The 17,461-nt window shown below is 34.8% G+C and overlaps 1 protein-coding gene across 1 annotated transcript in view; it reads left to right on the top strand.

Moving 5' to 3' along the window:
• PTPRK (protein tyrosine phosphatase, receptor type, K) overlaps positions 1-17,461 on the top strand; it is a 471,942-nt gene that overhangs the window by 164,563 nt on the left and 289,918 nt on the right. Inside the window, exons 4-5 of the mRNA XM_012660791.1 lie at positions 2,299-2,380; positions 4,487-4,602. Coding sequence (XP_012516245.1) covers positions 2,299-2,380; positions 4,487-4,602 — 198 coding nt within the window. The remainder of the gene's footprint in view (positions 1-2,298; positions 2,381-4,486; positions 4,603-17,461) is intronic.

The raw sequence follows: 17,461 nt of genomic DNA, 5'->3' as shown, positions 1-17,461 counted from the left end.
AGAGAATGGTTAATTTCAATTGATAACTTCTTAGTTGTAGTTTCTCTTGACCTTTCTCCTACATTTGATATTATTTACCACGGTCTACATCTTTTTTTAAATTCAGCCTCCCAAATTTTCAAGTTGTCGCTCAGTTTCTGCCCAACTGCAGCAAATTTCACTGATTACATCTGCTCCCATTGGCGGTTCTAAGACTGTGCTAAGTTAGAATCACAGCCTGATCCCAGAATTGGCAAATATTCCATTTGGGGAAAAAATGACTGTAGATTAAAATATAACTTTGGAGAGGCTCGCTCCTAAAATTTGTGTGCATCTAGATGCCATTGTTTGCATAGATATCTGATATCTCTAAATTATTATTGTAACATACCTGGCCTTTTCTAATTCTTTTGGTTGGGAGTGTTGACCAGCTTGAAACCTCTCTTCCTTCCTTAACCATTATGTTCTAATCATCATCATGCTGCGTTGGTTTTAATTCTGCTGTCTCTTCATTCTTTTTTTTTTTTTTTTTTTTTTTTGAGACAGAGTCTCTCTAGAGTGAGTGCTGTGGCGTCAGCCTAGCTCACAGCAACCTCAGACTCCTGGGCTCAAGCAATCCTTCTGCCTCAGCCTCCCGAGTAGTTGGGACTACAGGCATGCGCCACCATGCCCGGCTAATTTTTTCTCTCTATATATATTTTTAGTTGTCCAGATCATTTCCTTCTATTTTTTAGTAGAGACGGAGTCTCGCTCTTGCTCAGGCTGGTCTCGAACTCCTGACCTTGAGCGATCCACCTGCCTCGGCCTCCCAGAGTGCTAGGATTACAGGCATGAGCCACCGCGCCCGGCCTGTCTCTTCATTCTTGACCTTCCATTTCCGGTAGCTTTCTCCTCTTATTTATCTCTCTATGCCATGTTACCCACCCATCACATTAACTTTCCAGTCAGTAGCTGCTGCTGACTTCAGAATTTACTTTAGAGCCATCTCTTCTCTTCCAGATCTATCTAGCTATCTCCTGTGCATTTTCCCCCATATCATAGACAAATCAAATTTGAAATGTCTGAAACAGACTTAGTTATCTTTTCCTTCAACTTTGTATCTTTTCCTGTATCAGTAGTCCTGACTAAGGATCCTGACAGCGTCATTCACCTGATATCTCAAGGTAGAAATCATTGAGTCGTCCTATATTTCACCAAAACTAATTAGTCAACATCTTGTCTGCTTCCTTAGCATTGTTTTTATTTTTTCTTTTTCCTTTTATCCCACTATTCCTACTGCTTCCGGCATATTAACCATCACTCTATTTCTTTCAGACCATCTTCCATCATATAAGATAGCCCAATGTTTCTATTAAATATTAGACCAATTTGATTATTTTATACTTTTTCTTTAAGCATCAATTGTATTACATTTTCTAAAGTACTTTACAAGGTAATCCAAAAATAATCTGTGTATCTTCATGAATAAAGGAGTTAAATACAATATTGAAGTGTTGAATACTAAATCTGTTTTCTCTCGGAAAGTCACAGCACGCATTATTAAAAGAAAGGCCATATGAAGTTTTGCTGTTGACTACACCAACAAAACTGTATAACATGAGCTTATATTTGAACATGAAAATTTTTTTCCCCCTTGACTTCTGTTAATGCAAAACTATTGAATGGATGGATATACTCTTGACCTTACTCCTGTGGTATTCAAGGCCTTCCATGCCTACCTCTCTAATCTCATCTCCTTTCTTTTGAGCCTTTATGGCCATACAGACTACATTCATTTAATTCCCCAAACATACAGTCCCACACTATTTCATTGTATGTTGTTCCTTTGGCCTGGAATACCAAAAATCGATCAGTTGACCTCCATCTTTGAAAATTCAGCTATTTAAAAGCACAGATAATTTCTTTATTCATTTGATGTCTTTAGTGGTTAGCACACTCCTTGGAACATAGTAGGTATTCAATGTATGTTAAATAAACAACAAAAATGGAGAATGTCAATTGGAGACATTTACTTTTAAAGATACTAGATTTGCTGTATCTGCCTAGTCATTCTGCTGCTATATATTGCCTATCCAGGAAATCTAACAACACTTGATAGTAGCTGTTTAAAAATATTAAGCTGCTTGACCTCAGTAGTTTAATTGTTCTTCATGTTTCTTCTGTTTGCGTGTATAAGGCTTAGGAAATTACATTATAAATTTTTAATTCTTATAGAACAAAAATCAAATTTCCTTTTGCGTGTATTATAGCTATTCTCCTCCCACTGTGGACATTCCTTAAAAATGATTGTTGTAAGTATTTTCTGTTTCTCCCTGACAGGTAATATTTGAAGCTGAAGTCTCAGGAGGGAGAAGTGGTTATATTGCCATTGATGACATCCAAGTACTGAGTTATCCTTGTGGTAGGTTGTGATTAAGAATTGTATTTTTCTGTGTCCTTTCAACACTTGTCTTATATTGGCAGTGACTCTTGATTGTTTATCACTTGGTCGTTGCTGTCTTTTGTTGTTGCTACTCCTAGCCTTCTGTTGAGTTTTAAAAGAACACTGAAATATTTCTAAAGTTTTCAACCAAATGTTTTTTGACTTGTAACTAATTGTACACACATTAAAGGATTCTTTTAAATTATTTAATTACTGAGAACAAAATATAAATAGAAAGGCAACTCTTGGTAGGACTTGTTCATTATTTTTACATATTAAATTGTCTAAAAAAGCAAAGAATAGCAAATTAGAGTTCAATAGGAAAATAAAAAGAAGGCTCACTAAATTTTTTGATATACTAAGTTGAGGGTTGGGGCGAGATGAAGGGAATGAATTAGTTCACCTTATTCCAAATTTAGGACTATTTTTAATTTTTTGCTGTCATAATAAATATCTGGTTAATCCATATTTTTTAAAAAATAGAAAACAAAACAAGAAACTCAAGTTACTAGTGTATAGTTTTGTTATGCCTTTAGGTGCACATTGGTTGGTTTTTAAATGGTGTACCGTAATGTGTGTTGACATCACATGTCTGAAAGACAATTACTGCATACGCTTAATAGAACCAGCCAAAAAGCAGCTGGCATAAATTCAGACATTACCTATATTTCCCAACAGCAGTATTTAATAGGGCCTATGAATTCTGGATTATCTGTTCAGTAATCCTCCCTGGTAGAAATATCTCTAACACATTGTAGGCAGCCTATACAGGGGCTACCATATGAGGGTCCAAGGCTTGTGCTACTGCTGAGTGGTTGTCAAACCCTAGCGTGCATCAGAATCACCTACAGGGTGCAGTAAATCACAGGTTCCTTGGTCACTCCTCTGGTTCTGATTCAATAAGTCTGAGGGTATCCTGAGAATTTGCATTTCTAATCAATTGCCAGATGCTACTGATGCTGCTGGTCTAGAGTTTATCATTTGAGAACCACTGTGCTATCTCATGTTGTAGCTCAAGTGTTCCTTTGTTCAAAGCTCCTACTGAAGTAAGACACTAGAGAAACATGTAGCAGGCAAGTGCCAACTTGTATATTCCATGTGGTATATTTTAAGGAAAAGAACAAAATCATCTCACTCAGAGTTCAAGTTAGTTTACTAAGTTCTTTCAGTCCATAGTACAAGAGATCCATGTTTCTGTCTGCACTTTGTTTTCACTTCTTGAATGATAGAAGTCAAAGAAAGGCTTTCATGAGTAAATCAATAGAAAATTATGAATTGAGCACAACGACAATTGTAGTGTGATATGCTCCTCCATGAACTTTTCTTTTACTTCAGCTTAGCTTTTGCTATTACATTTCCTTTCAATGGAAAACATAGATGAGGCTTCAGTTTTAAAAGGTAACTGCAGAGAATAAATATTTGCTTGACAGTCATAAAACTCATGTATATTTTAACTACCGTCATCATTTTTTGTTATTCTAGTATGGGTATTTCTTCTTTCCTACAGCTATAAAGGAATAGGGAGTCATTTTAATGAACAGTTTAGTTGGTTTTCTATTAGAAAGAAACAAAAACATTCCCTTATTCTTTGAAGTGCTGAAGGGTTATAACTATTGAAGTTTAAAAAAAAAAGAAAAATCTAACTGCTTAAATTGTAGCTTAATCAGCCATGTAACTGTCAGTATTTTGGAAATCATAGTATGTTTTCATTATATTTTTATATTATGCTCTGATTTGTGCCTATTTAATCTCTTTTGCTTGCTTTAACTTGTAACTTTTATTATCACCCTTATGCTATATGCTATGGCAGCCATTTAGCGGTAATTGTTGAGTGCTCAGCCTGTATAGAACAATACTCTAGCAATTATAAGACAATAAGTAATAGAGCTACTGAGAAAATGAGAACTGTGAGAGTCAGAGAGGAAATGGTGTCTTCCAGCACAAATAACCCCTCAATTTTCTTCTGCATGATATTAGTCTTGGCCAAAGTTAAAAAACACTACCAACAGTATTCTGTTGGGATAAAGTAACATGGTATATTTTCTTCATGTGAAAAAAAAATAATTTTTTTTTCTATCTTCACAGATAAATCTCCTCATTTCCTCCGTCTAGGGGATGTAGAGGTCAACGCAGGGCAGAATGCTACATTTCAGTGTATTGCTACAGGGAGAGACGCTGTGCATAACAAGTTATGGCTGCAGGTAAGGCCAACTTGGCAGCTAAGCTAAAGAGTACACTTGATTTTTTTAAACAAATTATAATTATGCTGTTTGTGGTCTTATCCTTATCAGTGTTTGGGAGCCAGGCTGTCCATTTGGGTTTAATTTACTTGGTTGCAGATATGTGTTAGAGATTTCCCTTTTTGGAATGTAAGTAAAAAATATGAGGGTGTATAATTAATAAGTATTTGTGTTATTATCTAGTGAAACCTAATGATTCTCTAAGGCTATGTTCAAACTGCGAAAAAAATTTCTCTAGATCCATTCAAAATATGAATAAAAGTAAAATTTTTTTTATTTAAAAATATTTTGAAAACTGAAATTACAAGAGCATAGTACTTAAGCAGGAGCTGTCATACTCTGATAAATTTTTAAAAAGTATTTTAAGAAACTCTTAGGAGTATTTCAGGAAATATGATTTGGAAGAGAGCCAATTAAATTTTTTCGGAATTTTCGTGTATGAGCGTTAATCACGGATCTGAGGTCAAGACATTTGCCTTGCACATACTAAGTCCTTAATAAATTTGTATTTAATTAATTGCAAGTTAACATACATGTTAGGCAAATGTAAATGGTTCATATAAAGAGCTTTAAAAGAATCAGAGTGAAAACTGTAGACTAAGGAATATTCTTGTCTTCAGAGAATTTGCAGAAAGTATATCGGTCAGTGATACGGTGCCGGGGGCTGGAAGTAGATGAGAGCAGCTCTAAAGCCAGGAGACTGGACCTAGCACAGGTGTCTGTTGAGTTAAATACTTGAAGCTAAATGATATGTAAGTGATAATGTTCTCTGAGCACTGTTATTATTATTATTTTGGTTCTCTCTGCATCAGAATGAGGAAAGGGATTTAATTAGTTTCGAATTTTAAATGCCTAAGTATGCCAATAGAGACCAAAAAGAAAAATCACTGTAAGATTAGCTTAGTTTCTTCAACATAGACATGAAGATTTATTTTATTATATCCTTTAGAGAGGTGAAGATAGCATTGAGGATAATCATTAGTTTGCAGGTGTTTGAGGTAATGGTTATAATAAATGATTATTGAAATCATACTTAGTATAATGTCTGATATTGTGCTAGTTGTTATATGTATGTTGTTTCATCTAATACCTGCAATAATCCAGTTGGAGGTTCTAACAAATGTATTTCATATTAATCTCATTATCACTACTTTTCATCATTTATTTGATTTGCAGGTATCAGGATACCATTTTTTGTGTCCAAATGTGAAAAGAAAATGAGGCTCCCTTTTTTTCTGTAAATATGCTAATTTCCTCTACAGATGCAGAAATACAGGATAATTTTTCTTGGAGAGTGTATATTGTGTAATGTACAGCCTGTCTTATCAACTAAGCATCAAGTCACCCCCTCCCACCACCTAAATAGTTTAAAAATGATATTAGAAATGTTTTCTAATTATTTTGCTAATTATTTTTTCATTTAGATGGGAACATTAGTTGGCATTTGGCTTTTCTTATGAGCTGTGTAGTCTTTTCTTGGAGAACCAGAGGATCTGTCGTCTGCCCTTGGTTTTATGCCTCAGGATTTAATGTGACATTGAAATAAAAAGGGTTTTGTATCCTCAGTCACCAGCTGCCTTGTGGCAACAAAGACTTTCTGGACCCTGCTGGTCTGAGTGGGTTGCAGTCAAAATACTGCTCATTTTTTGTTTCTTGTTTTGTAGATTGGCCATTTCATGATGGTTTCTTAAAATTTTCTCCTGACATTTTTCAAACAAAGATGAGAGAGAGAAAATATTTCTTTGGACTTCTAGTCTGCTTTCTTCCTCCCCTTCCTTCTCTTTGTATTTGCTACAAAAAGGTGAATTTGTGTATTTCTCTTCAATTTTGACATTGACATTGCGCGATTCTTCAGCAGTGTACTTATTTGCCTTATTTACTTAAAAGCTATTCTGCCTCTTTCAATAATAACACATAAATTACCTTAACTTATTCTCTTTAATTATTATTCTCCATGTTCCAGAAATATTGAAACCTATCAGTTACTTAGGGATGTTTTTAAATTGAAATAAAAAAAATCTTCTTTATAGTATAATAATACCATGTAACAATGAATCAGATAAGATTGGTCATTATGTATAGATCAATTAATCAGAAAGTGGCAGCGACTTAAAAAACTTACCCATCTTTTGCTGAAAGTAGTAAAAACATAATAAAACAGAAATAATTCTGGTTTCACAGTGAATCAGAATAGATGAATAGATGCCAAGTTATTTTCATTCGGTGTAGAACAACACCCTAGAGTGTTCAAGAAACCCAGTTCTTAATTCTAACCTTCCTAACCCTTCTAACCCAGTTAACTGGGGGGCTTAGAGATTTCATTGAACTGTTCTGGGCCTCAGTTTTCTTTATCTGTGAAAGAAGATACTGGATAGAGACTAAAATCCCTTCCAGCTATAAGATACTAAACTAAACTAGATCTTTACATTATTTTTGATGGCCTGAAACATGGCCTTGATAACCTTTTTGTTTGATGGAAGAATATAAAATTTTTTTGTTATTAGTTTTGTATGGGGAAAAAATGGTCCCTTAAATTAAGTATCATTGTGAGAACAATGCTTAAAATATCTGCTGGGAGTATTAAGAATGAATGTACTTGGAGCAACTCAATGAAAGGTCACTGTAGTCTATCACAGACGTAATGGAATAATAGAGTAGCTGTTATACCTGTCATGGTCAGGTAAAATAATAAATGGTAATCAACTTTTTATGTCCTCCAAATAACTTACATTGTGTAATATTGAGCTTCAATTGGTAAAATATTGTCTAAATATGGGGGAAAGTAGCAAAAACTAGAAAAGTGGCCAATTTTCTACTTTAAAGGAAAAATGATACACTAAAACTCTGTGAAAGGTACTGAACATAATACCTGATCATATTTGATATTTAAAATTTGTATATGGAAATACATTTAAAGAATAAACTCTCACTTGTCTATTGTTTCCACGTTATAATTCATATTCTAATCATTTTTGTTGTCTAAAATGACATACAAATTAGGTAAATTATAAATGAAGGAAAAAAGCCACAAACACTTAATGAGTTACCTAAGCTAATCTAGGATAATTCATAACACATATGGTGGTTCTGGAAGTGTCTTTAGAGGAATGTTCTTTCTTTCAGAATCAGATTATGTAGTTACAGTGTCTTTGATGTAGGTTATTCGCTCTAAATATATAGAAAACAATGGCGATATATACAACCCAGATCAACCTTCTTGTACATGCTAAATGAACTAATGACACATAAAACAATGTGGGTGAAAGTTTTTTAGAAGTCTGTTGAGTGTCAAAAAGCTATAAATATGGTGAAATTGTGAAGCTTTCTGAAACATAGTTTAAAAAAGTATGTTATACATTTGTGTAGTAAAAGAAACTTAGAATAAAGTCTTTAGTCACTCTTAAAAGAACTTCCAGATTCTTTTTCTATCATAAAGCTCAATGAAGTAACATATATTCTATATATAAACACCTAACAAGTTTTGTCAACTTAATAATTTGTACATTTTTCTAATTGAACAGATGTTTTTTCAATTCTTACAACATATTTTACAACTAAGCCATTTTAATGGGACAGTAGCCCCTCCTTATTCACGGGGAATAAGTTCCAAGATACTCAGCATACCTGAAACTGCAGATAGTGCCAAACCTACACATACATACCTATAATAAAGTTGAATTTGTAAATTAAACACAGTAAGAGATTAGGTAAAACTCGGGTTATAGGAAATTAGATCACAAATGAAATTTTACCATATAATTGATACTGAAATGAAATAATAAGAACATTGGTTATATTCCTGAGGATTGTCACATAATTTTCACACAGGAAAAACAAAAGTTAGCTTGTACATTTTTATAGGTTAAAAATGTTGGTCATGTGCTTTTTACTGTAATTCTTACTAGTACGAATAGTAGATAAAGTGATTGTAGGAAAAAGTAAATATATAAGCAAATAACTAACATATGTTGCATCAGTTCCACTGCTAAGTATTTACCGAAGAGAAATTAAGACATGTGCCACAAAGACTTGTACAAGAATGTTTATAACAGCTTTATTTATAATAACCAATAATCGGAAAGTACCTAAATACCCATTAACAGGAGAGTGGATAAACAATTTGTGGTTCATGTAAGCAATAGAATGCTGCTCAGCAACAAAAATAATGAACTACTGATAGATGCAACAGCATAGATGAATCTCCGCAACATTACGGTTTTGAAAAGAAGGACAGACATAAGAGTGCTTACTTTATGATTTCATTTATATAATAGTAAGTTTCAGAAAAGATAAAACCAATCTATGGTGATAGAAATCAGAACAATGGTCGCCTGTAGAAAAAAAGGATTGACTCGAAGTGTAGAGAGGGGGAAGCCCTTTGGGGTAATGTCAACATCATATATCTTGGTTGAGGTGTTGGGTCTATGGGTGTGCATGCCTTTGTCAAGATTAAGATTTGTCCAATTCACTGTATATACAATTTACATGTATATACATTTTAATAAAACATGAATGAGGAAAAAGTGAATATATGACACATTTTGTCAAATAACCCACTTCCTGGAAGTATTAATCAAGGCATAGATGGCAGTAGCCTACAAACATTACTTGCATTTTTGTCCATCTTGTCCATGTGAATTGATTTGATTAGGTTCAAAGATAATTTGTAATCATTACTCTTAGTTGAAATATAGAAGAAGGCATGTTCTGAGTGTTCTGCTTTTAAGAACACCTTAAAACTTGAGGATGTGAAAAGGTTGAAACTCGGGTTGGACTGTAACGTTTACATTAGTATTCTTTCGTGAAGGTCCAGTATAAGTGGACACCTACATGGCAAATCAAATAGAGCCTATTGCTGGAACATCTGTCAGACCATATGCTTTGGCTTCAGGTTCAGTGTAGAAACTAAAATGCTAATGACTCCATCCATCATTACTAGAGCTTGGCAGACATGCATCATTGAATTGGGCAGAGAAATTCAACAGTGGAGTTATTGAAAGTAGAGAATTGTGTGGGTAGATTTGGTGGCACCATTTGTTTTGGTGCATTGAAATGAGGCTGTTTAATGTGTGTCTGGTAATCCTATGCAGATTGCCATCAAAGCTGTGGCAATTGGGCCAATCTGTCAGTAATCGCCGCAGGTGCTGGCACCGTGCCTCCTCAGTGGGCCTGCCAAAACAGGAAAGTCAGCCACTGCTTTGCCCTTGGTGAGGCTCAGCGTTGCTGAAGTAGTGTGATACAGCTGGTTTCTCAGCCAAAGGAAATGTCATTCCTTATGGAGCAACAGATAATTTAAGCAATGGCTTGAGAGTAATAATTGGAGAGTGATATCAGTAAAACGAGATGCAAATTGCTCTAAAAACAACCAGAGAGAGGCTGATCTCTGCAGTACCAACTGTTGTCAGTGGAGGGGCGGTGAAAATGGTTGGTCTGAAACTTCTGACCACATCGCCTTGTTTCTATGCTGCATATGAACATCACCACATAGTGATGCAAATCTGAAGCATGCTTTTATAAAAATTGAGTTTACTTAGAAGTACAAACATTTCAACTGATGAAAATGTATCACTAAACTATTTCAAATGCCTAGTAGTCATTGTTCACAGTACTCTTTCTGATGGCCCATGCTATATTATTGTCCAAGACTTATTTATGCTGTCATTTAATATGCCCAAATGTTTACAACATACATAATTTCCACAAGAGATTTTATTATCCTTGATACTATTTCTTTTAGAGCAAAAAGTCTGATAATTTCCCATGTATTATAATGAAGGAAAGTTCCCCGAAGATATTAATCTATGCTTTGAAACTGCAGTTTACAGTGAGCAGTTCACTGAAAACTAATTTGAGAGGAATTTTTCAAAGTCAACTTGATTAAACACATAATATGTGATCAGCTCATGTTAGGTACCAGAAAAAAAGCAAAAAATGAAGGAATGCAATCTGTTGAAAATTGTGCTAATATCTGGGTGTGGTTAAAGTTCTGACATTTTCTTGTTTATAGACTTGTAAGAGTGGCTGACATACTTGTGAAATAGTAGAATAACAAAAGGCAGTATATATTAATAATTACTAGGACAGTGAATAAACTTAAAGAATGATGTCAGAATGGCTAAAGAGACATGACATAAATATATCGTGAGATTTTTGGAAGATTGGATAAGTGTCTTAAAATCTTGTAGGGAATGTACAAGAGGGATTTAATTTGCTCTTTATAGATCTTAAAGTAAAATAATGACTTATGGTTTGAAGCTTATGGTGAGAGAGATAAGCTGATTATAAGGGAGAATTTTATAATTGTAAGGCTGTTGAAACCTAGAATGAGCTACTTCAGGAGGTAGTAACATTACAATTAGTTGAAATAGCCAAGCATAATCTGGACAAGCACTTGCTAGAGAGTAGAGGAACATTCACCACTGAAGCCGTGCCAGGCATGATGGCTCATTGCCTGTAATCCTAGCACTTTGCGAGGCCTAGGTGGGAGGATCGCTTGAGCTCAGGAGTTCAAGACCAGCCTGGGCAACATAGTGACACTCTTGTCTCTATGAGAAAAGGAAAAAAAAAAATTAAGAATGGTGGTGTGCGCCTGTAGTCCTAGCACTTGGGAGGCTGAGGTGGTAGGACTTGAGTCTAGGAGTTCAAAGCTGCAGAGGGTTATGATGATGCCACTACACTCCAACCTGGGCAAGAGAGTGAGACCCTGTCTCAAAAAAAAATACTGAGGCTGAATACTTTTTAAAATACTTTCAGCCATGAAGGATGATTCTGTAACTGAGTAAGGAAAAACTGTATAGAATCTAATGGCAACTATGTCAGAGATGAGAGTTGAACAACATAGACTGGTGAAATCACTTGATTGAAACCTCGAAGTATACATAGGCCTTGAATGAGCAAAAGTTAAGTAGGTACTACTGCAGGTTCAGAAGGCAGAAAGCACACTGTATGTTAGTGAAAGTGGGATAGGAACATAAGGTGAAGGATCTTACTAAAGTGGAAGGTTCCCAATGGCTAATAGAGGTAAGTATAGTGTATGGAAGAGTTGGCGCTAGACCATGATGGAAACAACTGGAAGAGGAAGAGGCTACCGTTAGCAGTACAGACAGCAAATAATGAAAGCCTGAGACCAAACTGTGCCAGTGGAATTGGAAAACCTATGAGTAGGAAAGGAGAGGTTTTGGGCCTGGTTGATACCAGTTGACAGAATTTGGGAAGATGCGAGAGTGAAATAATAAAGACAACTTTCTAAATTTTCTCAAAGTTCATCTTTTAAAGCCAGTTGATAAATTTATTTTCTGTCTTGGAACTAATTTGTCTATTAGAACCATTGTTTTACTTTTTTCCTGTTTCTACCTTTGTAATTGCGTATAAATTATCCTCAGTAGAAGTGAAAGATGAGGAGACATTTCAATTCCTTTTGGCTCTTTTTAGCCTTAATAAAAGTTCGCCAAGTCAACTTGAAACTTGCAGACAAATGAAACAAACCTCTGCATGGTCTTTGTATCACTGAGAACTAATCTATGGGAAAGCTGTTGGTACCTTCAGCCCTGGCTGCTTCTGTGACTTGTGGCTCACAGAATAGGAATGTCTCTGTGTTTTCTTCTTATAACCTGGTCTAGACTTAACCTGACATGTATACTGGTCTGCTATTTAATTCTAATTTTCTGTTCATCCTTTGCTTAAACAGTAGTGACTTTTCCATGTATGTGCTGGGTTACAATTAATTCTGCTTCATTTAAGAGACTGTTCTATTTCGTGGCTAGTAGCTATCACTCTTGGCAGTCCTGCTTTTCCTTGGGCCATTGGTTTATTCTAATTCGTGGCATTATATTATTCCTTCCTGGATTTTTATAAAGAATTATGCTCATAGGTCTTTAGAGAAAATAACTGACCATGTATCCTGGATTGTATGGTTTATCTTTTACCTTCTGGCATTTTGTATGTGTGTATGTGTGTGTGCATATATGTAACACTGAACATCAGATAGTTTAATCATTAATTTTTAGGATTGTTAAATATTCCTGAGGTCATTTTGGTTGGCTTTATGTGGCTTTCTACCATAAACAGTTCAATGCCTTGCAGATATAGTGCTTTCTTTTCCTTCTTTAATAATTTATAATCTCAGAATTGAAAGTCTACAGATTACATAGTTGATTATAAATGAATAATGTGTGGAATAGTCTTTACCTTTCTTATCTATTCCTGGAACATGACTGTAAAAGCATGGTAATCATAGAAGCTCAAGGATTTCTTCTTCTTCTTCTTTTTTTTTTTTTTGAGACAGAGTCTCACTGTGTTGCCCAGGCTAGAAGGGATTTCTTCTTATCGATATCTATAAATAACAATTTACTGCTCTTCCTGTGCAAGAATAACGTGCTCTCCTACTGTTTGTGGAGCTGCCCTTTCAGTGTGTTCTCCAGATGTGTTACGTCAAGCACTTTATAACTTTTCCATTGAGCTCCTGTGATCAGTATTACAACATGGGGCTTTGGCAGTGGTGTGGTTTCTTTATGAAATGCAGGCTGCTATAAAGATCTAATATTTATAAAATCATTTTACTGTAAAATAAAACATAGATATAGAAAAACACACAAAAATAACAACTATCAGGACTAGTGAATTTTTTGCAAGGTACACACCATACGGGTCAAGAATGAGACCTTGCCAGCCATCCCAGAGGCTCTTTCCATGTGCTCCATGTCAGGCACAGCTGAGCTACGTGCCTATCCCTACAAATTACCACGATCATGACTTACAGCTCTTGTAGGTATTCCTTTTCACTCATATATGCATCCCTAGACACTATAGTTTAGTCTTATTGATTTTTAAAAATATGTATTTTGAAGTATCTTTTAATCTGTAGGATTGTCCTCTGTTCCATTCTTTTTCTCACAGTTTATCTGTTGAGGAACCTAGGCTGTTTGCCGTCTGGTTTCCCACAGTCTACATTTTGCTGATTGCGTACTAATGTCCTCTTCAGTTCAACACGTTCCTCTTTCCTCTGTATTTCCTTTCCTGCAAATTGGCAGCCAGATCCAGGGTCAAGTTTGATCTTTTGGCAACGCTATAGGTGGTGCTTGGAATAATTATGGAGGAACAAAATGTCTTGTCTTGTCTTTTTGTGATCTTGGCGGTCGCTGATGATAAATGCCTATATTCATTCCTGGAGGTGGAAAATTGTGATATTCTATTTTTTTTTTTGTTTCTCACTTATTTTGTATTTTTTAGTTGATGAAGTTCCCCTCATCTAGTATTTGGTTACCCAATGATACAATTCATTAAGTAAAAGAAGGATAAATTCTCCAATCTTTGCTTTATTTCCTAGTTTTTAACATAATGAGTTGGTTCCCTATCCTCCAAAAATGACCGATTCATTTTTTTCTTTTAATATCAGTATGAGTTCATGGATTTAAACTTATTTAATGGACTTCAATTCATTGCAATTATTACTGTTATTAAAGCTCAAACTTTCCCATCTTTGCCCACTAGTAGCCTTTCCAAGTTGGCTCTTTTGAGTCTCTTGTGATACGACCTTACTAGGCATTGAGAGCCTCTTTGTTACTTGGTATTGTGAGGTATTCTATTGTACTTTCTCCTCCAGATCTGGAATCAGTCACTTTTCTGTGGTGCCCTGATTAGTGTTAGTGAGAAATGGTATTTCAAGATCATAATGTGGGTGCTGAGGGACACTCATTGCTAGATTTCTTCAGTGAAAAAAGGTAAAAAACATATATATTTAAAGATAACATGCCTAATGGGTTTATATTGATATTTCAAATTCAGGCCTAAAGGTTTTCACTTAATGTTTATTCTGTTACAACATCTCAATTACATCTTCTTTTTTCCACACTGATATTTTTGGTTGTCAGTGACACTGGGGAAGATAGATTTAGAATATCTCATAATTAAACATTTACTTTATCTTGTATTATTTTGAATACTTTACACCATACGTCCATTGTCAGCATATACAGTACAGTTCTTGCATACATAATATGCTCTCTGCCACTTTGCCCTCATGTAGTCATAGTTCTAAATGTTAACTATGTTTTTAATGTTCATTATTAGTCCATATGTTATGTCTTCTTGGGAACTTTGGATGTCTGAAACCCATTTTCTACCAGATTCTTGAGGATCTGCTTATGGGAATAATATTCTCGAGTTCTTAGATGATGTTAATAGTCTGTGTCCTTGATTCTTAAGCCAATTTTGCAGGATATATTAAATAAAATCTTTCATTCACATTTCCTTTCCTTGAGTAACTTAACTAATGTTACTTCTTTTTCTTTTGCCTGAAAGCCTACTGGCAAAGTCTGCTAATTTTCTTTTTCTTATAAATCATGTACCTAGTTTGTCTAGATATTCCCCCAATTTTTTTTCCCATTCATTCAAGGTCTCTAATTTTACCAGAATATGTGTTACTGTGGATCATTCTGGGTTATTCTCAATTATGTGGTATTTTCTTTCATTATGTAATTTCTAAACATTTTTTTTAATTCCAAAATTTTTTTAAATTACAATTTTTAGTACTTTTTCTGTTCCTTGCTCCTATAGGGATCCCTGTTATCGCTGGGTTTGATCTTCTTTGCATATCATTATTGGCACTGTCTCCCAAATCCTTTTTATTCTCCTTATTTTAAAATTAAAAAAATTATTTTGTCAAATTTTGTTTTGCTTAGGGAATCACTTGTTCAGTTATTTCCCTATTCAACAGGAACCTAAACATCAAATGTAGAGAAAGAATCTCTTCCCGGGTCCTCCAATTTTAAGAAGTTGGGGTGGTCATATATAATTGTGTGTCCTAAAAGGCAGTGAAATAATCTCTGCATGTGTTGTAAGTGCCACTTTTTTTTAGTATAAAATTAAATTGGATTAATTTTATTTCTCAGACTTTGAAAAGAGAAGCTGAAATAAACTCTACCATATTTTAATTGTATCCTATTTCTTTTCAGAATACTTTCAAACTGAAAGTGATAGAAAATGAAATGTGTTATGTGCAGGAAGACCAGAGAAAAGGGGGTTCTAGGAATTGTTGATGTCATTTCAGACTTGATCAAGAACACACTCTGTCTTTCTCCCTGATGCACCATCCACAGTGCGCCAACATTTCTCTTAGATTGATCTTCCTCACAGTTACAAATCAGCTCTTCCAGTTTTCGGCATGACATTGAGAAAAAGAAAAGGGGACCCACTTTCTCATGTGTCATCTTAGAAGTGAGGAAACCTTTCTAGATATAACTTGACCAATTTCTGTCACATCTCCTTTGCCAGAATCAGGGCACACACCCCCTTATAAATATGTCACTGTTAATGGAAAGAATGCTCACATTAACCTAGTTTTAATAAGCTAGTGTGTCTCAAGGTGTAATATCTTGTAAATAACCTAAGGATCTTATTAATATCCGGATTTTGATTCAGTAGGTCTAAAGTGATCTCTACACTCTGTAATTTTAAGCATCTGCCAAGTGATGGTGGTGCTATAGACCACACTTTGAATAGCGAGAGATTTGGTTAATAACTGGCTGGAATGGATGTTGGGGAATCATCCAGTATTACCATTTAAATACTTTATGCCAGGGACTGAACTGGTCAAATGAGCACTTCATGAACTGCGCGTGATGATGCTCTCATAGCATCATAGAGGAGAGTGATAACACCGAGGGATTATGGTGACTTGCCCAGGGATACTTGGTACATGGCAAGTTCCATCCAGCAGCCTGTACTGGAGACAAAGTAAGTAAGAAGGAAAGCATGAGATAGATCTGGGGGAAATAAAGAAGAGAAGCAGGAGAAAACTAAGTGCTAGGTTATAATCCCTTGGACCATATAATTTTGTGTACTTCATTTTTCAGTACTTCTCAGAATAGGAAATATTTGTAATGGAGGAATCATAAAAACTCAAAGCAGAATAAAGAGCCTAGAACTGAAAAGCATAGCATAAAGAACTATATGTAAACATTGCTTCATAAGAAAGAAATTTACCATTACTTCTTTTATCCTCCTCTACGGTCCTCTGATAAATTGATAGCTAGTTGTTAAAGGCCTGTTTTTGAAATTTTAAAAGAAAAAGTTATTATTTTTGACTTCTAGAATGTATAATGACATGTTGTCAATTGCTATTCTAACTGTGATGCAGTATTGGAAGTTGAGTAAATAAAGCAATGCTACTATCATGCATTATATTTGCTCATTGGAACAATGCATTGATCAAGCCTCAACAGCAAATAATCAAGGCATTGGACAAGACCTGTCATAAAAATGGAGGAAGCAGCTTTGATTTAATATAGAAGAAAGACTGTTGGATTTGGTCATCAAACCTGCTTTTGAATTTCAGTCCTGCTCCTTACAGGCTATGCATCACATTTCTGATCTTTCTGAATCTTCATTTTATGATCTTTAAATGGAAATAACTATCACAGTTAAGTTTATATGAGATAGAAGTGACAGAACCAGTAACAACTAACATAATGTCAGGTACATGGAGGTGCTTATTAAATGATTATTGAATAAAATCCTGAATGTTATGACTCTGGGTTCATTTTTATTGTATTTCAGTAGATAAGTCGCACCTCTCTATTGTACTCATTAATTATATAATATACATCCTATATAAACATATATATTTTGTAGTTAATATGTTAATACATATAAACATCATGTAGGGTATCAGCTTTGTGATATCTTGACTGGATGACCTTAAATAGACCTTCCAACCTCTTCAAGTTGTGGTATATTTCTGAACCAGCTTGGCGTAAGTGATCTCTCGGTGTCCTCGTGATTCAATATTTATGTAGCTTCCCTTTATTATTAGTTTGAATTA

The sequence above is a fragment of the Propithecus coquereli genome, unplaced genomic scaffold (assembly GCF_000956105.1).
Source record: "Propithecus coquereli isolate 6110/MARCELLA unplaced genomic scaffold, Pcoq_1.0 Scaffold68, whole genome shotgun sequence".
In the NCBI taxonomy this organism is placed as follows: Eukaryota; Metazoa; Chordata; class Mammalia; order Primates; family Indriidae; genus Propithecus; species Propithecus coquereli.
This window is presented reverse-complemented; position numbering and strand designations above follow the sequence as displayed.